Raw genomic sequence first — 21933 nt, forward strand, 5'->3', positions numbered from 1 at the left:
GATATTTTGAAAAGGTAAAGATAAGCATCGTGAGCATCGTGTCCCTCGTCGGCTGGGATAGGAGTGAGGCTAGACCGGCAGTCGACCCAAGCCACCTCGGATAAGTCGACTGGAAGCGGGCACAAGCACTCGAATACGAGGCATGCTGCGAGTAAGCTTTCGACCCCAATATTCCCAGTAGCGAGCCAACCGCTGGAAGGCTTTGTAGCGAGCACTTGGTCGAGCTTAGCGAGACAGCCAGCTGAAGGTCGGAAAACAAGGGCCTATGAGACTGATGAGGCCAAAAGTTGTGAGCGAGAGGTGGTAGACGCGAGAGCCAATTGTACCAGCGCCAGATCCAGGGAATTTTGGGTTTGGTCGAAGGACTTTCTTGTCCATTGGAGGCAGACGAGGGCGCACAGCTGTTGGGCGAGGTTGATTGTGGACAGAGTCCATATGGAGCAACAAAGAATGCAGCGAGTGTGTAAGTCTGGCATCATCGGAGCTCATCTGGCTTTGGTCGTCGATACCTTGACTGGAAATGATTGTCCGAGGTCTAGAGAAGAGATATAGACATACGAGTAGACGGTGTGTATGTGTGAAAGTGAGAGTGAATGATGTGTATGCAGTAGTGGTGACGTGGTGTGTGTCTCCCTCCCCCACCTGCGCCTGTGACTGCGCCTGCGCATCTGCTACTTACCACACTCCCACCAATTTATTCCTTTCCTCGCTTCAACACTACGTCTCAGATGGCAATCGATCCGTTACCCATCACGAAATGAGAATATCTTGACTGCATCATCATCCAACTAAACCGGCAGCATCGCACATTGATTCGATCTCGGAGAAACTTTCGGCTGCAGGGGAGATTCCCGCATGCATGGCGTGGTGAGGCTTCGGCATGGTTGCAATGCCAACCAACATTCTGATTCATGACTGCTGTGACATGACGTGCCATTCTTAACCTCTGTCACTGTCGCAGTGCCAACTCAATTTGCCAATGTGTCTGTATGCATGTAACAGAGGAAGTGATCACCATCTAGGAAATCTCGCCGCCTCTGACAAAGCCTTCTTCGCACTCGAATCTGACCGCCTCCAATAGAGGTATATACTAACTAATCTCAGAGACTTGTTTTCTTCTTAAGAATCTGTGACATTTAAACGGCCGGCAGCAGCGCAGTCGGTCGCCACGTATTTCCCCTCAAAGTCATCTCCAATCGTTCAGAGCAAGGTGTAGGGTAACGGTTACAGACCAGTACGGTTTTCACGACAGGGCTATCGATCGCGCACGGGTCACAATGGCCGATACATCACAGGTTGCTTCAGCTGAGAAGCCCCCTCTCCGTCGTGCCTGGTGGAAGGAATCCTCGGTCTATCAGATCTATCCGGCATCTTTCAAATCAGCCAACTGCACCGTGGACAAGGCCTCGGGCACTGTAAAAGGCGATCTTCGCGGCATCATCTCAAAGCTGGACTACATCGCTAGTCTTGGGGTGGATATTGTGTGGCTCAGTCCTATCTTGCAGTCTCCACAAGTGGACATGGGATATGACATCTCTGACTACCATGCCATTTATCCGGGATACGGCACGATGGAAGACCATGATGAGCTCATCAAAGGGCTACACGACCGTGGCATCAGATACGTGATGGATCTAGTGGTCAATCACACGTCTGATCAGCACGAGTGGTTCAAGCAATCGCGTTCCTCCAAAGATAACCCGTATCGCGATTGGTACATTTGGCGGCCGCCACGCTACGACGACGACGGCAATCGCATTCCACCCAACAACTGGGAATCCGCCTTCTCTGGCTCTACCTGGACCTACGACGAAGCCACGGACGAATACTACCTCCACCTTTTCGCAAGTGCGCAGCCCGACTTGAACTGGGAGAATTCGGCGGTCAGAGACGCTGTTCATTCCATGATGCGATTCTGGCTAGATCGTGGTGTGGACGGCTTCAGGATGGACGTCATCAACTTCATCTCTAAAGAGCCTGGCTTGCCGGACGGAGAGATTACACGGCCTGGTTTCTTGCAGTCTGGTACCAAGTATTTTGCGTGCGGTCCACGGTTGCATGAGTACTTGCGCGAGATCGGGGCGATTCTCAGAGAGTATGACGCATTCTCGGTGGGTGAGATGCCCGGGGTGGAGGACACCAAGGAGATCCTCAAGGCTGTGGGACAAGATCGCGGCGAGCTCGCAATGGTATTCCAATTCGACATAGTGGGCATGGACGTCAAACCCGGCGGGATCAAGTGGGATCATCAGGACTTTGATCCGCGGAACTTGAAGCACATCGTGTCCAAGTGGCAGTCATTTATGCTCCAGAACGCAGGATGGAACGCCGTGTTTATGGAGAACCACGACCAAGGACGGACTGTTTCCCGGTATTGCGACGACAGCGATGCCTACCGGACCAAGTCAGCCAAGTTGCTGGCTGCACACATGGGTCTTCTGTCTGGCACCATCTTTGTGTACCAAGGCCAAGAAATGGCCCAGATCAATGTGCCCGAGAGCTGGGGTATGGACGAGTACAAGGACATCGAGGAACTCAATCACTGGAAGACGGTGCTGAGGGACTTTCCCCACGACAAAGAGAAACAAGCCGCCTATAGGAGACAGTATCGGCTCATTGGGCGTGACAATGCCAGGACGCCAATGCAATGGACATCCGATGCAGACACCTACGCTGGTTTCCTGCCTGATGGGGCTTCCAAGGATGTAAAACCCTGGATGTCCATCCACCCGGACTTTAGGGAGTGGAATGCCGAGGCGCAGCTTGCCGACCACGACAGCGCATTCCATTACTGGCAGCGCGTGCTCCAGCTCCGCAAGCGGTACAAGGACGTGTTTGTGTACGGCGATTTCGAGATGCTGGACTTGGACAACGAGTTTGTCACCGTGGTCGCCTATCTGAGGACAGAAGATTCCGCAAAAGCCGACCATCCGGACTCATCGGCCGCGAGTGTCGAAAAGGCCAGGAAGTGCCTCGTCGTAACGAACTTCTCGGGCCAGGAGATATGGTGGAGTCCGCCGGCCAAGGCAGCACCAGTCTTGTTTGATGAAGCCGGGCTGAAGAGAGGTGCCATTCTGGACGAGTTCCGCAATTACACGCGCAATGGGGAGAGCGCCAATGAGATACGAAGAGACAGTGGACAGGATAGGAGTTGGGCAATGTTGCTGCGGCCGTGGGAGGTTGTGGTTGCAATGGGATGAGGGGGCGAGTGGAAGCTTCTAACCGCCCACCAAGTTCGAATTGATCTTAAGAGGTAGAGTAGAAGACCATAGAGAGTCCAACAAACGCACTACTACTAGTATTTGACATGGAATATATACTGAGAATCTAGCATCGGATCACTACTACGACTGTAACCACCAAAGACTGTGATCGAGATATGAACCCTGAACTTTGACGCAAACGAAGAACATTGCCAGCCATCTAATCGCTTTATCTTTCGTTCTGGTCCGGATCGGATCGGTCCGGTCTGGTTCAGGTTCAGGTTCATGCACGATGTGCTGCTGCTGGCGCGTCTCTCGCATGCCGCTTCCTGCTGTTCTTCTGCGCGGTGCGCATTACCTTTTTACGGTGCTCGAAGTCGTCCCTGTCCGCGTCCCACTTGGCCTTGAGGTCGTCGACGGCGGTCTGCAGGCGGATGTAGACGTTTGCGGACTCGAGGGTGGTGCTCTGCATGTCCTGCAGGGCGCGGAGCCACTCCTCCAGCTGGACCTGGGAGGCCGGTTTCGCAAAGGTGGTGGTGCGGTCGAGGTCAAAGTCCTCGGTGCGCTTGCGGTTGTCGGCGTAGGCGAGGGCGCCGACGACGGCGACGTACAGGTACACGACACCCACGGTGGCGGCGAAGGCGATGAAGACGTTCCGGAAGTCGTCGCGCCCGCCCGCCGGCTCGACCCGGTACAGCCACGCGTAGAGCAGGTAGACGCCCACCCCGATGATGTACAGCAGCACGGCCAGGTTGAGGACCACCTTGGGCAGGTCGAACTGCTTGAGCGCGGCGACGGAGCTTTCGAGCGGCAGCAACGCGAACGGTTTGCGGTAGCGGTATCCGCGTTGCGTCGGCACGGCCTTGCCCCGGCTGAGGAACAGCCGGATGTCGAGCGGCTTGTTGAGCATGCCCATGTCGGATTGCTGCGATGCGGCGAAGACGACCGACAGCACCCCGAGGATCATCGAGCATGTCAGCAGCGCCCGCGCGCTCCAGTGCGTCGAGTCCATGTTGGGGAGTTGCAGGGCAGTCAGGCCGACGCTGGCGAAGATGGCGCCCTGTTACATAGCAACAACATCAGTGAGCGAATGAATGAAGCCCTCCAAATTCATGTATAGGTATCGAGTATTTTTTGTTTACCACTTCCCCCCAAGAAGTAGGGAGAAGGAGAGAGAGAGAGAGAGAGAGAGAGAGAGAGAGAGAGAAGACGAGGGGGCGCAGGCTCACAGCAACCTCAATCGACGAACACGTCGTCATGTACGACTGCTTCCACGCCAGGACCTCGTCGTCGGTCCACGTGTTGATGTTCCAGTGCAGCTGCCTGACGCCGTTTGTGTCGACGAGGCGACAGACGGATAAAAAATGGCCCAGGTTCCCCCATCGCTGCCACTCGTAGAAATAGTCCAGGCCGATCCAGTGGCAGAAGGCGTCGACGACGGGGTTCATGGCCGGCCAGGCTGATGGGGGAGTCATTTTCCGAGAGGAGACTGTGGGTGATGGTGTTGGCGATAGCAATAGCGATGGCGATGTGGCTGTACTCGTTTGGTTGGCACCGCTGAGATGGCGGTCAAGGTAGTTGAGTTGAGTTGAGTTGAGGCAGGTCAGTTCAGGTCAGCTGTTTATTTCCCATCCATCAAATTGCCTATCTGGGTTTCATCTATCTTGTGACCATCTCCCTGAATGTGTCGAGAGAATCAATGACTAGTTCTGCGTGAGCGCGTGACCACAAAGACCACATTCATACACAAATTTACTTTGTTCCTTCTCGCGAATAATGGGGCCAAAACCTGTCTCGTCACCCAAATGCTTCCTAGTAGTGGCTGTACAAGTCCTGCCACCACACCAAAGAGTTTTGAGAGAGTATTCGATCCCCAATACGACTTTTCCTACATTTGATCTCCAAACTTGGTATTTGGAAACCCTCTCGTCGTGAAGTGGGGAGCCTGAGATGCAGCCATTTTCCATGTGATCCCAGTGAAAATCGGAGGTGCTAAATGTGAGTTTATGTATATGATGGACCTTAGCAGCCATAGCCTCCCTCAGTTGTGTCACGGTCAGGTTTACTCGGTGGCAGCTCTGTAGGTGTCGACGTTTTGACGGCGTCGTGGAAACCCAGTAATATTGATCTGTCGAGGAGACTGAAAGAGTGAACAGGCATGTGGCACTGTACGAATTATCCGTGCAGGCAGACACTCGACAGCGAATAACCCAACAAAGTGTGTCAGGCCATACCCTCTAAGACACAGGTTGGCATCAGACACCAGCCGCTTCACCCGCAGCAAGCACCCCGCCAAGAGCATTCCTGATCTGTGTGTTCACCCCGCGCGACAAAAGCAGCCGGATCAGCCTGTCGTTGCTTTGGCGAGTTTGCTCCATGTACTGCGCAAATTGCAAGCACCATCTATGACCCGGATCAGCTAGAGTCCAAGAACCCCAACCTGCTCCGTACCTCCTGAACGAAACCATGTTAGTATCGAACGGAAAGGGGATTGGCATTCACGGTCGAGAGAGGGAAACTGACGAAGCACAACAGTGGAAAGTAGACATGGAGTCCGAAGATCACCCATCTCCAGTAACCACGTAGTGGACATTCACATAAAAGATCTCAAATGGATTTGAAGGTGTATATTGGTTGCGACTCCCCAGACGCAAAACCGTCTTTGCTGGATGGACTTATAGGGTATCAGTCTCCCGTGTACTCATCGCGCTCGTAGACACGCATTGGTCCGCAGTCCGACTGCTTCTGTGGTGTTGTGACCCCCTCTAGCAGCAATCCTTGCAGCATTCGAAGCACAAAAATCCGGCGCACCTGTATGAACCGCGTCAGTGGCCAATTGTCCAGGCTTTGGAGTTGTCGGATAGAGACTGAAGAGCAGCTAAGACATACAAACCACAGCAAATGTCCTCGCCTTCACCACCGCCTCGGAGACCGACTCGGTTGCTGACGCCGCTGGCATCCATTGATTCACGGGCAGCCTGTGAAAGAGGGAGTTCAGCACATTATCAGGTAATTCGACGTCTTTTCGAAGCTACAACAGCAGTAGTATGACAATGGGGGCATAAGTGGAAGTGTGGTGCATCGCAGACAAATGGAGCAAACTCACAGGTTGCTGAGAGATGGCACTTTCAGGCTCCGATTGGGTTTGAGGAGCCTGGCTTTTCTGTTGCTGGTTTTCGGCGTCCATCGTGCTGAGTGTGAGTCTGCGTGAGATTCCGATAGTCCGTCGAGAGGAGCGAGTGTTTCTGTGAGAAGCAGAGTTCTGTAGAGTTAGATATCGAGATCTCCCTGTACAAGGACGAGAGACAAAAAGGAAAAAAAGGAGCTCAAGCTGAACTGGAAGCTGAGCTGTCATTTTAAACTCCTGGCACAATTCCAAGTTTTTGGACCCATTACGCGAAGCGGGATTGCGTGGCCTGGTCGGAGCAATCAACGTTTACCCAGTCATTGGATGCAGTGGTCTGGCGATTGTCTAGGAAGCTTCAATCCAAGGAGGTGCGCCAATTGAAGTGCACGATAGGTTGAGACATGGGTAAATCGTTGGTGAAGGGGTTTAGCCCCAAGCATTAAGCTGAGACTAGATAAGCATCTGACAAGGCGACTTCCCGAGTCGGCAACCAAAGCTTGGCGGGCTTAGTAGATGCTTGGTGAAGCTTATGATCGTACTTCTCCGTACTCTTAGACTCTACTGTCGCGACTATTGAGTATTGAGGCATGCCTGTGCCTGCTGGCCACAGTCACATTCAGCTGTCTCACACGTATGCTAACTACTTGTACATCCATGTCCAGAATCTCCTGAAAACTACATGTATTCAGAAGGATGCTCATGCATCTCACGGTCGATGCCAACAACCGCGCAACAAGGACAAAAAGGGTATCTCATCCACACTGCGCCCAGTTCCTGCCTCCAAATTGCACCTTGTGGCCTCAGCTGGTCGAGTCAAGGTCCTTTTATCTCATGGCATATTCCTTCTCCAAAGTACCGTAGCAAATCTATGAAGCCGTGCCATATTCATCAAGGCCGCAACTTTTGCTTCGCAACCTGCCTGATTTTACCCAGGTCTTCCATACATTCCAGGTGCCTTTCGTTTGCCTCTTCCCACCAATGCCGACACTGAGCATCGTCTTTGAGCCATTGAATATACGCGCCATATCCTGCCAGTTTGTCACTAGCACCGTCTTTATCCAATGCATCTGCATCTGGTCCGTCACTGGGCTGCGCAATCCAGTGTGGGCTCATCGTGCCACAAACGCGATCCTGCCGGGATCGGAAATGCTCTAGCATCCTTGCATTGAACAAATTCCACTCGCGCATGTAGTTCTCCATATTTGACACATACTGCGCAAAATTGATCTTGTCCAATCGATCCGCAGCCGGCGGAACCACGACTTTCGGTGGTTTGGGCAGATTCAGAGCCCGGATCCGTGCGGACGCTGCACGATTGAGGTTGACATCGTTAGACGCTCGAGACTCAAACGGGAGGAATGTTTCAAGGTCATCTTTCATGCCTTTGAGCCCGGCCGACGTTGGCGCAAATGGAGCTTGTTGAGCAAATTCCTTGAGATCCACCCCTCCATTTGTTGACCGACGTTTCGGTTCGGGGCGGGGCGGTTCCCCACTCGCTGGATATTTGACTCCATTTGAGGCAGGGACCTTGGTATTGTTAGTTGGCGGGGTGTCGACGTCCATTGCGTCTTCCTCCACCACGACGTAGCGATCTCTAGAATCGTCAGTGGTGTCAGAAGCGGGGCTTGCTCTTGGATTGCGAGAAGGAGCTGGTCTTGCCGAGGCTTTAGCAGCCCAGTCGTCAGCCAACTTTCCAGGTTGGAATGCGGTCGACTTGTCTTCTGTATGACCGTTGGGAACCTCAGACGAAGAAGCAGGATCGTGCTCTGCAGACCGTGATTGTGCTCTTCCTCGTGACGTTGGTTTACTCCCGGTTCGGTTGAGTTTCGAAGGGGACTTGCGTGTCTGGGACTCATCTGGACGGAAGATGTCCTCGGCCGTCACCTTATCATGCCATTCCGCCGCTGAGAATGTCGTCTGGACCTTGGGGTGGGCGGAGTCATTACTGACGCTTGGGTTAGCGCTCTTGCTCCACGACTGAACAGATTCAAGACCACCTCCTGCCCCAGGCGTGTCACCGTTCTGCCTATGAGGCCGAGGAGGCGTGGTCTGCGGGAAAACACTCGAGGGGACTGCCCAGGAAGGAAATCCGTTGAAGGAACGCCCTCTTTGGGCAAAACAATCACGTCTATTTCCTCGGGACCAGGTTTGGGAATCCAAGAAAAAGGGAGCATACTTGGGGTTTTCCGAACCTCCTCCGCCACTATGACACACATTAGGCTTGGGTCCCTCGTCCTCTGGGGTTGTCACGCCTGGGAAGGGTTTGCGGCTCGATTCTTTCGGTTCGGGAGGGGGGTACTGATACCGACTGTCATCGACAATTCTAGTATAGTTAGTACTGGGGAATTGGCCCGTCAAGCCCGGGTTGTTGTCAGCATCATAACTCGGTCCTGTGCGGGCGGTTGGTCTGCTCCGGGGCACAGCTTTCGGCCTCGAATTCGTATGCAGCGTTTCTTCGTCACTTGAAGAGGTCTCTGAGAAATCTGCATGTATCCCTGCTTTTCGCATCCCAGGGCTGGCACTCCGATGACGTGGAATACTCTCATAGCGAGTCGAGGACCTGCCAAACGGTCCTCGATCATCAATGGGTGAGTTGCGGACGCTCGACGAACGATGTAGACCGTCTCCATTGATGTCTGTTCGCTCCCCGCCTCCTCCTGCATATCTTGAGGGTGGACGACCTCCGAGATCGTGTCTCATGTCATAATCGGAGGATCGCGTATGCCGCAGAGGACTCACCGCGGGCCTGGCTCTAGAAACAGGCGGCGAACGCATGGAATGGTTGTCTTGGACGTGGATATGTGGGTTAGGAGGCGGCGGCTGTCCGCGCGTTCCTTGGACGTAAGAAAACGCCGAACGAGGAAACTGCGAAGTGTCTGCCCCGTGATAGTCTGGTTTTCTGGAACTTGCCGTCCTCGACAAGCCTGGAAAACCCGTGGGCGGTACATTGGGCGCGTATGGCATATCTGAGCTGGAAGGTGGTTTGGGAGCAGTAGGGGCTTGTCTGGGTACCGACCGCGGTGGCATTTGTTGGGCAGACGACGTGGGCCTCATGGTGGGGAAAACTCTTGCGGCCTCTGCTCGAGCCTCATCGTACTTCGAACGGTCCCATGATTGTGGTACTCCGCGGGTGAATGCATTGAACTTATCGGCACCAGAAGAGGCTTGCTGCTTCGGATTTACCGTCGCAAACGGGGCACGATTTTGCGCCGGCTTGGGAGGCGGTGGAAAAGGGAATTGCTGTTTTGTGGTAGGGGTCGATTTGGCGTTGTTCGGTCTTGAAAAGCCGTAGGGATCGGAGGAATATGCTGTTGAAGCGGTCGCAGCGGCCTTAGCAGCCAGTTTTGCCCGACCAGCATCATACTTGGCCTTCTCTACAGGATCGCTGAGAATTTCATGAGCGGCTTGGACAGCTTGGAACCTAGGGACGACCTCGACTTCATGACCAGGGTTTCGATCCGGGTGGTATTGTTTCGCTGTAACGCTGTGAGTTCAGCTCAGGTGTATGTGCCGCTCTGTTCTCTTACCCAGAAGTCTAAATTGTTTTTTGATCTCCTCTGCATCGGCGGTAGGAGGAAGATCCAAATCCGCATAGTAGTCCCGTTTGACATCCGCCTTGACCATGATGTAACAATACCCTTTGGGCGACAGTCCCTCAACAGTGTAATGCGACGATCAATTGCCTTCTCTTCAACTCATTCAACATTGTTCCGCGAAAAGAAGGGTCGCTGGTGTCTGAGTAGCCTCTCGAGTTCGACTTGGCAAAGTGAAGGCGGAGTAACCGAGAAGTGAATTGACCAGACTTATTGACAACACAGCCGCAGGCCGGAGGCTGACAAGGGTAGGACAAATGAGCGTTTATCGAGAGGGGAGGACAGCGATTCGGAGGCTCGAAACTGAGGGACAAGAGATGATTACACGTAGATGCAGGGCGGATGATGAGATCAAGGTGCAGGATGCGGCAGGCAGGTGGCTGCGGTGGCTATATCCCTTCATAGCATGTCCATCACTCGCTCAGTCACTAGCATAGGGCATCAGAATTGCGAGCAGGGTGTGGCCTACCGCGAGGCATACGCAAGGCAGGGAAGTTTGGAGCGACAGATTTGGAGGGTGGTTCCGCGTTCCTGCGCAATACCTCGTGTGCCAGGCTGCAAGAGAAATCAGGGCAGACGTGCCAGTGAGAACGTGAGAAAAAGAGAGAGAGGCGAAGCGGTGTGGTGCTGGATTGGACGGCAGTGTAGGAGTCCAGAGCGATGTGTTGGCAGAATGTAACAGGATAAGGGAGAAACAGGTGTTGTTTCTTTCTATCGGTTTTGGGCATAGCCGTAAAACTTTAGGCAACGCTATTGGGAGAATAGGCCCTTTCCGCTCCTGGAGCCCTCTAACCATGGGATCTGCCAAAAAGAAAAGTCTAAGCGGCCTCCACTCATTCTAGGCACCGCCAACCCGTGAGCTCCAACTAGTAGATGGCCCCTAAGCACCCGCTAGGAAGAAAGCCGTGAGCCTTATGATATCACACTGTTGGCAGCCGCCTCGCGTTCCCCCTCATTCTGATTTTCCTTGTCGATTCCATTGACGTTCGAGCCTCGTGATGAAGCCGAATAAATGTGACCCAAGACAGATCTGATTTCCTTCAGGAAACGATCTACTTCCTGCTCAGTCCCCACCGTGATCCTCAGACAGCCCTTGCATCCGTACTCCTTCCCACGGAAACGGACCACCACTCCACGTTGCCCCGCCATGGTCTCGTAAACATTTAAAGCTGTCACATTGTCTGGTTGTCCACCCTCTTCCCGCGGTTTGTCCAGAATCTCGACTAGCAGGAAGTTTGAAGCAGTCCCTCCTCGGAAGCGGCCAATACCTGGGACAAGTGGGAGCTCTCGAAGAAGTCGGTCTCGTTGTTGAATAATTTTCTCGCGATATCGCCGCATGACTGCCAGATTCTCTTCTTGTAACGCCTTTATTGCAATGGCACTGGTTGGACTTGAGATATTGTATGGCGCCTTCATGTTATTGAGCAGCGCAGCAATCTCGCGACTGCTGTACACCACTCCTAGGCGAATCCCCGCCAGACCAAATGCTTTGCTCAATGTTTGCATCACCACCAGGTTAGGCCACTCCAACACCCATTCGGCCAGGCTTGACCCTTCAGGTGAGAAGTCAATGTATGCCTCGTCCACAACGACAATGCCGTTCCACGTCGGATGCTCCAAGATTTGTCGGATGTCTTCCTTGGGTATGAGGCTCGCGGTGGGGTTTCCCGGAGAGCAGATGTACACCATCTTTATGGAGGAATCAGCGGAGAGTTTGTCCAAGATCTGTTGGGGTCGCAGCGAGAACCCATTTTCGGGGTCAAGGGGCACTTGAACGATCTCGATATCGTTGACGTCTGCGCTAACTGCGTACATGCCGTATGTGGGAGGACAGGTCAGAATCTTGTCTGTTCCAGGAACACAAAAGCAGCGTAACAAAGCGTCGACGGCTTCATCTGACCCGACTCCACAGAACAGGTTCTCGGGTTTCAATTGTTTGTCTGTGTGGACATGTGTGTTTCTGAGGCGACAGAACAGTTCCTTCAGTTCATGTTGATGGGGATCAGGGTATCTATTCAGACCCAGAAAGTTCACCGTCGCCTTATCTCCGTTGTCATGAATACCGTCCGCTTCAAGGTCTAAGCCAGGACCGTAGGCATTCTCGTTCGCGTCGAGGAGGATGTTGGTACCGTCGTCTTTGTAGTCACTGCGCAGATGAGTCAGTAAATGGCCCGCGACATGCGCCCGGGACAAACTCACTCTCGCGCACACCTGTACGGCTTTAATTTGAGGATATTGGGTCTCGCGCACTTTGCCAGATCAAACGGTGAGGTTTTCGGTGCCATCTTGTCCCCTTAGCACAGCTCTAATGAGAAAGAAAATTCCACGAACTGGGCGAGTTTGTCTCGATAATGCGAAATGAAAAATAATCTCCAACCTTTTTTGATCTTTCTCCGCAGTGCCTGACTTACCTGCAAGGCAGGAGTTTGCGGAGACTGCCGCTAGATTCAATTGCGAGGTTTTTAGCTCGCCTATTATCAGTGCGATTGTTACCACCCGTGACTTACTAGTAGCGAGTGATGCTTAACTTGGCGACACTTCGGCATCTCGAATCAAGGGATCCGATCTACCTCGTACTGGTTCCCAGTGGATCTCGGTACCGTACCTCGTAATAGTTATACACCTTGATTTGGAAAGTAACCATGGCACAACACATGGGAGACTCCTAATCTTCCATCTTGTCTAATTGCTAGACGCACGCCGCTGAGCTCACTCTGAATGGGCTGGGGCAAATTTACGCCAGCTCTTTGCCTGCCCTGGCATACTTGCACCGAGTTCATACTTTGTAGGCCACAAGCTTTTTCATGCTCGGCGCCAGAGCACCGTTTTATGCTCCCCTATGTCTTTATCACTTACAAAAAAATAGATTCCTCCCTTCTTTCCACCAGGCTTTGATCTTGGTCCGTTGACGTGACGCCAGGCTACCCAATATTACACAGTGTGTCGCAGCGTTGCTCCCAAGCACCCGTTAGCTGCTATGACTACTATCAAATGCTGTTGCCAGTCCAAAAAGCTTTGAAAAAGAAGAAAGGTAAAAAATGGTGACCTGGTGTTCATGTCGGTGGTGCTTCATCGCCAACGTCTCGAGGTGATCCCCCCTAGTATCACCTTCAGTGCACGGCCGTGACAGGCTGGTACTGAATCTCGACCAAGTGATCGCAGCCAGGTACCTAAGATCGCCGATGATCAAATCCTCCGTCTTTTTCTTCCCTTCGTCTCAGCACCAGCAGAGCCTCCCGGTGTGACAGGAGCTGGGTTTGCTTTGGCGGAGTCTGGCGGTCCCTGGCTCACATCTTCGGCTGATAGTTTGACGATCCGGAGCTCCATCAAGTCTTGATACTCGGTATTTCCGAGGCATTCGCGTAGTGGCATTTCAGGAAGGGACTGAAGCTTCGATTGAGCGTTATCCGCTCTCCTTCTCCACTCCTTGTGTTTGTCTTCCCATGTCTTTAGAGATTTGGTGACCTTGATAGCGAGATCTTGTCCACTTTCGTCTCTATTCCTATCGTAGTGATGTGGGAAATGCCAAACAAAACGGGAATCCTGATCTTTGGGAATGGTGAAACACCGCTCTTTTTCGCTTGGATTCTCCAGAAACTCACGTACAACAGAGCAATGAGGACAATTTGTCCGATCACACTTGCCTATGTCGTCGGGTAGGGACCAATTATGCGGTTTTGGGGGCTCCTTCTCCACCGCCCTCTCAATATATGTAGGGATAGCTTTGGCGTAGAACAGAGAAGCCTCAAGGGGCTGAATTTTGGTGATGTCGACCAGATCCTGCAGGAGTGGAATAATGAAGCGGTCAAGGTCGTCTTGCTGGATTGTCGCAGTGTCATTTGCAATCTTTTCAAGTAGCTGTCCCGCCTCAGACAAATCTTCTCCTGAAAGTCGTCGATAAAGAGACACGACGACAGCGACGTCCTTCTTGCTTAATTCGTCACGAATTTACCAAGAGGACTCTGACCACGACGAAAATGGGAAGTCCTCATGCTGAAGTCTCGACTTCCTATATGACGAAAATTGGTGCAACTGAAAGGAAGACATAGCTGCATCAAAGATGGGCGAAAGAAGATGTTCCACCACGTCAGATTTTTGAGCCGTTTGAGCGTAGCAAAGGGTCTCCACGAAGAGCGCGCTTACGAAGGCTGTCTCGTTCACAAAGCGCCTAAGGAAGGTATCCATGCTATTTGAGCGAGAGTTAGCCAACATCCTAACAAGGACAACATTAGGCCTCAGTCAAGGAACTCACCATTTCCAGAGCCTTGCATCCCCATAGGTATCCATGATCTGAACCACAGCTCCCGCATCCTGGGGAAGAACTTCTGTGATCGAATTCAAAGCCTTGCAAAGGGTTTCCACCGCCCATTGGTGAACGGCGCTCTCTAATCTTCCTCGAGAGTCAGGTTCAGCAGAGCCAGATCTTACACCGGAGCGGAATGCTCGAAGGCCACGATCAACTAGGTGCAGTTTCGAAATCCGAGAAAACGCTTTCGTGGAACTGGAATATCTTAGTGGAGGGTGTAAACCGGTTTACAGGCAAGCTTACAAGTCTTTCGTTTTATCGAATCCCAGCATGGCAAGGTTCCAGAAGGTGGACTTGTCGAAGCTTTCCTCCACAGCATCAAGGGCTGTATTGGCTAGCTCAAGGTTGTCGATTCGTAGTAACTCTATCGCTGTGGGGCCCAAGAAACCATCTTTCTGGCGACTGTCTCGATACCGCATTTGAAGATGCCTGTTGCATGTCTGTTCAATCATTTCACGAAAGAGGGAATGTTCACCGTCGTTCTGACCCTTGAGGTTGACAAACAGTCGATCAAGGAACTTTGAGTAGTGTTCAAGCTTATAACCACTACCAAGGAGGAACCTGGTCATCTGGTCTCGACGAACAATGACAACGACCTAGACTGATTGTGAGTACTAGGTCGACTTCAACTCGGCGCAGGACGTACAGCATCATGGTAAATTTGGAGAATTTCAGCATACTGATTGCCCAAGTGTTCGCCTCCCCATTGTTCGTCACGGTCACGGTTTGCATAGACAGATTGCTGGACGAGGCAGTCATCCGATATCTTCAGGGAATCTTGAAGCTTCGTGCCCAGTAGAGTGACAACATTATTTAGGCAGAGCTCTTCGTCCCCTTCTTCCCTGCAATCCTCGTCATTGCTTCGGCTCACAGTCAGTTGCAGCCGGGATAGGAAAATACAAAAGCGACCATTTGACTGGCAAGCTCGTTCAAGCTGAGAGCAACGGTAATAGTCGTCACCTTTCAGACAGTTTAATCGAAGCCCTGCGCCGGTATACTTGTGTTCAAGGACATAACACATGAACTGTGGTTGGTCTTGCATGGAATACCATTCGGTGAGCACCCGGTCGATGTTGGATTGCTCAACGTCCAGTACAGCAGCTGAGAGTTGACGTGGAACAGTGGCGTTGATGAGGTTGTATGTTAGAACGAATCGACAACCTGATTTAACTGGCAATATCTGTTCCAATGAGTTGCAATACAAAACCTGATCGCTGTAATGCCCTTACCTCATGTGATACATCACTATACCTTCAAAGACCAATTAGCATGAGAATATGTTGGATGAGGTGCCGGGATTACCAAGCCAAATAAGAGACACCGTAAGAAGACCACTTGTCTGTCTCGAGAATTGTCTCTTCTTCTCCATGAATCAAGCGCACTGCGCCGCCAGTGTGCTCCGACGGTAGGCAAACGACCAGGGTTCCAAACATGTTCTTGGTCTTCTCCGTACTACACGAGGTTAGTAACTCTGTAAATTGTCAGGCTTCGCACTCGGGACGTACTCTTTGTGAGGTTTGAAGAAGGCCCCCTCCTCATACACCAATAGTTTGTAAAGCTCAGCTTGTACACTGCCAGCACCCCCAGGTATACCCAAGCCGTTGGAGACATGTTCGAGAATCTGTTCAAGCCAGGTATCCCAACCTTTGTTTTCGAATGACAACCCTTTTCCGTCGATCTCCCAAGTCTTCCTCACCGTCTCATCCACCAGCGTCTCCCCTCCCTTGCCAAAAGGTGCTTGACGGCTCACTCGAATAAGAGCATTGGCATCTTCACGAGATAAGGGTAGTCTGATAGGACCGACACCTTTGACGGCCAGACCAGGAAGAATGTGCTCGACGTTGTGGTCAGATGTTGCGAAAGACCCCGAGCTATGTATTCCACGAAGACAACCCCGGATTTGAGATCTCAGGGGGTCGTAGGGTTGCTCTTGCTCTTGCTCTTCGTCGGAGTTATATTCGGAGCCATACTCGTAGCCATCTTCGGAGCTCATGGCTGCGAGTGACAATATCAATGCACGCCTTGGACTGGTGAATAACCAGGAGTGAATGAGAAAAAGTGAGAAGAAGCTTGCGGGTCAGAATAGAGGGAGAGGAGAGGAGAAGATGGGATTTTGACGGCATGAGCAGGAAAGCTGTTTGTTTCAGGGACCGAGACATTTAACAAAGCGATCATATCCACATTCCACATTTCACATTTCACATTCTAGTGTATGGTTCAAGGAAAATAATTTGTACATGGACGGGCCCACGCATCAGTCGCGACCTGTTGTTTGGTGTTTGATCCTTTCTAACCAACCAAAGCAAGTGATCAAGTTTGACAGCCAGGCAGCCGCCAGGCAGAATCAGGCAACCTCGTCGCCAAGGTCCTGTCACGTCCAGGCCGGGATGGTGAAGCCATTACCTAGGTTAACTATAGTGGATGGTGAGTTATCGCTTTGATCGAAAGATCAAGTCATCTCTAGTGGATAGATGACTTCCTTAGACCTCTATCTACGCTCACCTTGTCACATTCCAGTGCTGAACCAATACGCAGTCAGCAGTCTTTCACGACAATTTCACCACTTAAATACCCATCAGCATGTACAGTAGAATTTTAAGGGTTGTGACATACGGTCATATCACAGCCTGTCGTCAGCACGAGACTGGATATGATGATAGTGCCAGGCGAAGAGAGATAGGGGACACTTATGCACTGGGCTGGGCGTTGCCATCTGGCCTGGACCAACGTGGTAAAGGACAATTTGTGAAGATTTTATCATGAGCATGTCAAGTACCTCAGTGTCACCTTAATCTGCAGTGAATGACACACTGACACTTGAAAAGATAAGTTTACTTTCTGTTGGTAGAGATAGGTTCTCAGGGTATATAAACCACACAGATTCTTGCCCACGTTTCATCTTTTATCATAAACACAATAGACATTTCTGTCGCTGGCAATCAAACAACTTCTCAACACGGCAATTGCTCTCAGCCGTATCGAAACTTCGTCAACATGGAACTCATCTTGCTTCCGGTCCTCCTTTTCTTGCTGGCTCTCGCCAATGCCACGGCAATCCCCTCATCTCTCTTGGGTGTTGAGACCATTGTCGATCTGGCAAGACGCAACGAAACCTCTGGCTCAGCTGCACTCGCCGATCCTCTCACCTTCAACATCAGTCCTAACGCCGCCGGTCCTCCGTGCGGAATGACCTGGGAAGTCAACATCAATGTCAAGTCTCGTGGCTCCATCGGCGATACCAGCACCTCCTGCAACGCCTTGTACAACTATGTCACCTTGCCGTCCTCGTCCGTTCCTCAGACCATCAGCAAGGATGTCAACTTTGTTTACCTCTGTCCTGACACACCCACACCGATAGTCCCTGAGGGGTACGGGTACCGCGACATCAAGTTCATCGTCAAAGGAGGGTCAGATTTCCCGAGCACTCAGAACACATTCTTGGCTCAGTTGCAGGTCTTGAACATCAACGACAGTCCAGAGACGGATATGAACATGCCGGTTAAGATTGGATACACCGTCACCAACACTGCGGACCCGTTGAAGCAGCTCAATTTGCAGTACATCTATTGTGGTTGATGTCCCACCAGCAAGGATAGACACGACCAAAGGCAGTGAAGACACAGAAGCAAAGTTTTGAGTACAACTTGGAAATCTTTCAACGGGCAAAGGAAGCGAAAATGCATACAACCTCGAAGCACTGGATCAATAGGTCCTTTTGCTAGGGGTACATAGCTGGTGACATGAGCTCGAAACTGGCGTTGACTAGACATTACAGTGGATTTTCTGATTGCGCAGTCTCGGCCGGCAAAGCGAAATAGATTTGCATCAAGATCGATGGCTCTTTCGATGAATACTGTTCGATTCATGTTCATGCTTATCGTAGATGGACGTCAACAATAACTAAGGTGCTAGGCAAGCTATTTGTAATTAATAGGTGATTTCAACGCCCTCCGCACGGGAATGTCTTCCGATCGCCCCAACCACAGCCGTAAATTTCGCATATCGTGTTTCTCCGCATCTTCCTTTTGTCTGGCCTTCGACACTCCCTCTTCACGCACCCTCGATACACCTACACTCCTTTAGAGCATCCCCTTGACATACCCGAGGGAGCTTTATCATGGCAGACCGAAAATCCGCTTACGGCACCGCTGCCGCCTCCGACACCGACTTCCGCCGCACCTGGGATCGCAGCGAATACGAAGCAAAGGCGAAAAAGGAACAAGAAGAACGTCGGGAAGAAGCCAAAGCGCGCTATGAAGCCAAACTCGAGGGCAAGAAATGGCACAAGCCCGTGGATTTCTCCTCCCTGGAGTCCACGACTGCGCGTGGTTCGAGGTTGGACGTGGCGAGCATGGTCGGAAAGAGCACGATTGTACCTGCAGGCGCGGGAGTCGGGAGGCGGGGAAAAGGTGCAGGATTTTACTGCGAAGCCTGTGATTTGACATACAAGGACAACGTCCAGTACATTGAACATCTGAATTCGAAGCAGCACCTGATCAACACGGGGCAGTCGGGACAGGTGAAACGAGCGACGCTCCAAGATGTTAGGGAGAGGTTGGAAATGCTCAAGGCGCGAAAGAGGCAGCAGGAAGAAGAGGCGAAAATGTTGGGCGAGCTCGACATTCAGGCGAGGATCAAAAAGGCTGAAGAAATTGACGCGGCAGAGCGAGAGGAGAAGAGAAGAAAGAGGAATGAAAAGAGGAGGGCGGCCAAGGAAGACAAGGGCGTCAAAAAGGAGGATGAGTGGGAGGGACGGCTGGGAATCATCTCTTGACCTGAACGGCATGAAGCCATGCATCGAATGCTATTTCATGGCAGATCATATTCCGCATGATGGTCACAATGAGGAACGGTCTCCTCAACGGCCACTCGACCTGTATTGAGTGCGTCCACCTCGACCGCACTGTCACCAGTCCTTCTCCGAATCAAAAATGTACAAGCGGACAAAGCTATCAGCAACGATTCGGCGCCGTCTTTGCTACAGCATCTGAGTTGGGCTCCATCGAAAGGAATCCTGTTTGATGGAGCGGGTGCCCGCTTGTCCACAATCACACGGCTGGAGTGTGTTTTCCTTCACCAAGTCCTTAAAAAGAATGAGAGGATACGAACTCGCAGCATGAAGCACGACAAAAGTCGACCACACGAATCACTCATTTGCGTTGGGTACATCGCTATCCAAGGTATAGATGTCTCCTACGCGGCAGGGGATCCCCGAAACCAACGACTAGGCTATTTGACTGCGGTCAGGACTCCTGCAAGTACCCCGACCGCGTCATCAAACATCAAACTCCAGACTAATGTCCTCTTGGCAGTTAAAGTCTCGTGTGACAATGTCTCGGGCACGAGGATTGTGGACCGTAGCCTTGCCGAACAAGCAGCGCCGCCTGCTGCGGCTCATGAGAACATCGAACCTGAATATCCTGACGTCATTGGCTGGATGTTGGATCCATCATGGATCGATACAGCCTCGCCGAACAACACGACAGAACCTTTGCAAATACCAATTACCACTCTATGAGAGACGTACCCAACAACCTATAGGCGAACCCTCAATTTTACAGGGTTGCGCTATGTAGAATTGCAGCTTTTTCAATGACCAAAACAAGAGAAACTGTCAAAACTGCTTGGCAGCATCACCGACATCGCAATCCACGAGTGACGCATACATTGTCCTCGATCATCATGCGCCCGCATTTTCTCTTCTGATCGAGCATCCCGTGTCTCGTGGAAACCCCACATCGCGATCAGTGACAAACCCTCTCTGCCTTTCAGATCTCCAATGGTTAGACGTGAATGCGGTGCCCGTCTCTTGCCTTACCATCATCGACGTCACTTCTCCTCGGTTGAGTTGGTGGAGTTATCTGTTCTCTAGTAGGTATTTCAGTGCCTCTCTGCCTTTGTGGTTACTTCATTTTCTGTTTACTCACGATTCATTCTCAGATCCCCTCAGACCTCCAACTTTGACTTACCAACATCAACGACCGCATCCTTCCATACAACATGGCTGCCGATCCGTATGTCCCTGCCCACTCCTCTCCTGCTCCACAGCTCAGCTCAGCTCAGTGGGCGACTGAAGGATCCTCCATCCTCCTCCCTCATTCCCTTCATCATGACCACTTGACGTTTTCAAGAGGCGAGGCAAAGAACTGACTCATCTCCCGGGCAAAACACAGGTACACGGCCAAGAACAAAGACGAGCCAGGCCTCGAGGAGAAGATCGATGCCCTCAACGACTTTGTCAGATCTTCCAAGTTTGGCATGATGACCACGCGCATTGCGGACTCTGGCCTGTTAGTCTCGAGGTGCATGGCCCTCGCAGCTCAGGTGTGTCACATGTCCGAGATCCTCGCCACCAGCCTTCCTCTGGACACCCTCCCCATGAATCCAGCGCGAGCGGATGAAAGATTGAACGCAGAAGAGAAGCAAAAGCATATTACTGACCACCATGGGACCATGGGACAGGAATCCGGCGGAGTCGATCTCCTCTTCCACACAAACACCGAGTCCGGCAAGACATCGGACCTCTCGTCGGACGAGCACGTCAACATGTCCTTCCTGAATTCATCCGGCAGCTGGGCCTCGATCTCCGGCACGGCCAGCATCATCACGGACCGCGCCACTGTGAAGAAGTACTACACACCCACGCTAAAGACCTGGATCGGCGACCTGGGCGACGGCCAGCACGACGGCAGCGAAAACGACCCCCGCATCGGCATCATCAAGGTCAAGGCCCTCACGGCGACGTACGCGCTCCCCAAGGGGACCATGCTCGGCAGGGGCGTCGAGATGGTCAAGGGCGCCGTCACGGGCGAAGTGGCCAACGTCAACGAGCTGCGCGAGATCAGCGAGCAGGAGTTGCAGCAGTGGCGCAGTTCACACTAGAACGGGAACTAGGACCTCCTCACACATATGAGCACGTGCACCGTTACTCAACTTAGTTTCCCTTCCAGCCTCTTCTTCTCCACTATGCCTCATACGGCGAGGGTGATAGGGAGGTACGGCGGAGCTGGATCATTGAGCTCGCCAGAGCCCAGAAATGGACATTTGTACAAAGTACAAAAAAAAAAAAAAGATAGCAGCAAAGACGGATGGTCTTGCTGAGACTGATCAGGTCAGGCCAGAACCACAGACAGAATCAAGTAAAAGCCAAGTCAGACATTTTCAGTTGCCTTTTTCATTTCATTTCTTTTCTACAATGTAGTGTTGCGAAGAGGAGATTTCCTTTCCTTTTGCACTCCCTGCTCCTTTCCTTTCCATTTCTCTATCATTTTTCGTGACTGATATTTGCACAAATCCCATGCAACTCCCTCGCTTTTCCACGTTTTCTTCGGTTGGTTAGTTCGGTTTGGTTGAAGGTGGTGCTTTTTCCATTCGTCGGCAGAATCCCTCTCCCTCTTTCTTTAATGTCTCTCTCCCTCAATCCATCTCGTTCGCTGGTCCCGGATTGCACCACCACCACCACGACGAACGAGAAAAGCGACACGGCCGACAAGTCAAAAACACGCGTAATGATACACACTGCAAAGAAGAAAAGAGGAAATGAGGGGGTATCCATCAGTCTATGTACATGTACAAGAAAATCTCAGCCGTGCATGCCGTGTATATTCAGTAAAAAGTGTAAAAGCCGGAGGTCCACGAGAGCGCTGTACTGCCTGCGAAGTTTCTGTTTGCCAGATCGTGAGATTGGGTCAGAATGGATATTCG

At 51.9% G+C, this 21933-nt stretch overlaps 10 protein-coding genes across 10 annotated transcripts; 5 read left to right on the forward strand and 5 right to left on the reverse strand.

The window, feature by feature from the left end:
* Positions 1 to 1277: 1277 nt before the first annotated feature.
* Positions 1278 to 3200, forward strand: Z517_07257 (uncharacterized protein; the record flags this gene model as incomplete). The annotated part of the gene is made up of 1 exon (XM_013428995.1): positions 1278 to 3200. The coding sequence occupies one exon, from the start codon at positions 1278 to 1280 to the stop codon at positions 3198 to 3200; it is 1923 nt and encodes a 640-aa protein (XP_013284449.1).
* Positions 3201 to 3486: 286 nt separating this feature from the next.
* On the reverse strand, positions 3487 to 4651 carry Z517_07258 (uncharacterized protein; the record flags this gene model as incomplete). The annotated part of the gene is made up of 2 exons (XM_013428996.1): positions 3487 to 4263; positions 4433 to 4651. 2 exons carry the CDS (start codon positions 4649 to 4651, stop codon positions 3487 to 3489), a joined length of 996 nt encoding a protein of 331 aa, XP_013284450.1.
* A 1237-nt stretch (positions 4652 to 5888) lies between these two features.
* Positions 5889 to 6390, reverse strand: Z517_07259 (uncharacterized protein; the record flags this gene model as incomplete). The annotated part of the gene is made up of 3 exons (XM_013428997.1): positions 5889 to 6014; positions 6097 to 6234; positions 6310 to 6390. 3 exons carry the CDS (start codon positions 6388 to 6390, stop codon positions 5889 to 5891), a joined length of 345 nt encoding a protein of 114 aa, XP_013284451.1.
* Positions 6391 to 7218: 828 nt separating this feature from the next.
* Positions 7219 to 9954, reverse strand: Z517_07260 (uncharacterized protein; the record flags this gene model as incomplete). Its single annotated transcript, XM_013428998.1, has 2 exons — positions 7219 to 9806; positions 9858 to 9954. 2 exons carry the CDS (start codon positions 9952 to 9954, stop codon positions 7219 to 7221), a joined length of 2685 nt encoding a protein of 894 aa, XP_013284452.1.
* Positions 9955 to 10835: 881 nt separating this feature from the next.
* Positions 10836 to 12208, reverse strand: Z517_07261 (histidinol-phosphate transaminase; the record flags this gene model as incomplete). Its single annotated transcript, XM_013428999.1, has 2 exons — positions 10836 to 12069; positions 12123 to 12208. 2 exons carry the CDS (start codon positions 12206 to 12208, stop codon positions 10836 to 10838), a joined length of 1320 nt encoding a protein of 439 aa, XP_013284453.1.
* Positions 12209 to 13109: 901 nt separating this feature from the next.
* Z517_07262 (uncharacterized protein) lies at positions 13110 to 16222 on the reverse strand (the record flags this gene model as incomplete). The annotated part of the gene is made up of 8 exons (XM_013429000.1): positions 13110 to 13854; positions 13876 to 14091; positions 14176 to 14424; positions 14473 to 14825; positions 14876 to 15409; positions 15459 to 15480; positions 15532 to 15681; positions 15735 to 16222. The coding sequence occupies 8 exons, from the start codon at positions 16220 to 16222 to the stop codon at positions 13110 to 13112; spliced, it is 2757 nt and encodes a 918-aa protein (XP_013284454.1).
* Positions 16223 to 17223: 1001 nt separating this feature from the next.
* Positions 17224 to 17805, forward strand: Z517_07263 (uncharacterized protein; the record flags this gene model as incomplete). The annotated part of the gene is made up of 1 exon (XM_013429001.1): positions 17224 to 17805. The coding sequence occupies one exon, from the start codon at positions 17224 to 17226 to the stop codon at positions 17803 to 17805; it is 582 nt and encodes a 193-aa protein (XP_013284455.1).
* Positions 17806 to 18346: 541 nt separating this feature from the next.
* On the forward strand, positions 18347 to 19003 carry Z517_07264 (uncharacterized protein; the record flags this gene model as incomplete). The annotated part of the gene is made up of 1 exon (XM_013429002.1): positions 18347 to 19003. The coding sequence occupies one exon, from the start codon at positions 18347 to 18349 to the stop codon at positions 19001 to 19003; it is 657 nt and encodes a 218-aa protein (XP_013284456.1).
* A 342-nt stretch (positions 19004 to 19345) lies between these two features.
* Z517_07265 (uncharacterized protein) lies at positions 19346 to 19747 on the forward strand (the record flags this gene model as incomplete). Its single annotated transcript, XM_013429003.1, has 1 exon — positions 19346 to 19747. One exon carries the CDS (start codon positions 19346 to 19348, stop codon positions 19745 to 19747), a length of 402 nt encoding a protein of 133 aa, XP_013284457.1.
* Positions 19748 to 20229: 482 nt separating this feature from the next.
* Z517_07266 (uncharacterized protein) lies at positions 20230 to 21111 on the forward strand (the record flags this gene model as incomplete). The annotated part of the gene is made up of 2 exons (XM_013429004.1): positions 20230 to 20243; positions 20403 to 21111. The coding sequence occupies 2 exons, from the start codon at positions 20230 to 20232 to the stop codon at positions 21109 to 21111; spliced, it is 723 nt and encodes a 240-aa protein (XP_013284458.1).
* Positions 21112 to 21933: the final 822 nt, after the last annotated feature.

Source organism: Fonsecaea pedrosoi (assembly GCF_000835455.1).
Source record: "Fonsecaea pedrosoi CBS 271.37 unplaced genomic scaffold supercont1.4, whole genome shotgun sequence".
Classification (NCBI taxonomy): Eukaryota; Fungi; Ascomycota; class Eurotiomycetes; order Chaetothyriales; family Herpotrichiellaceae; genus Fonsecaea; species Fonsecaea pedrosoi.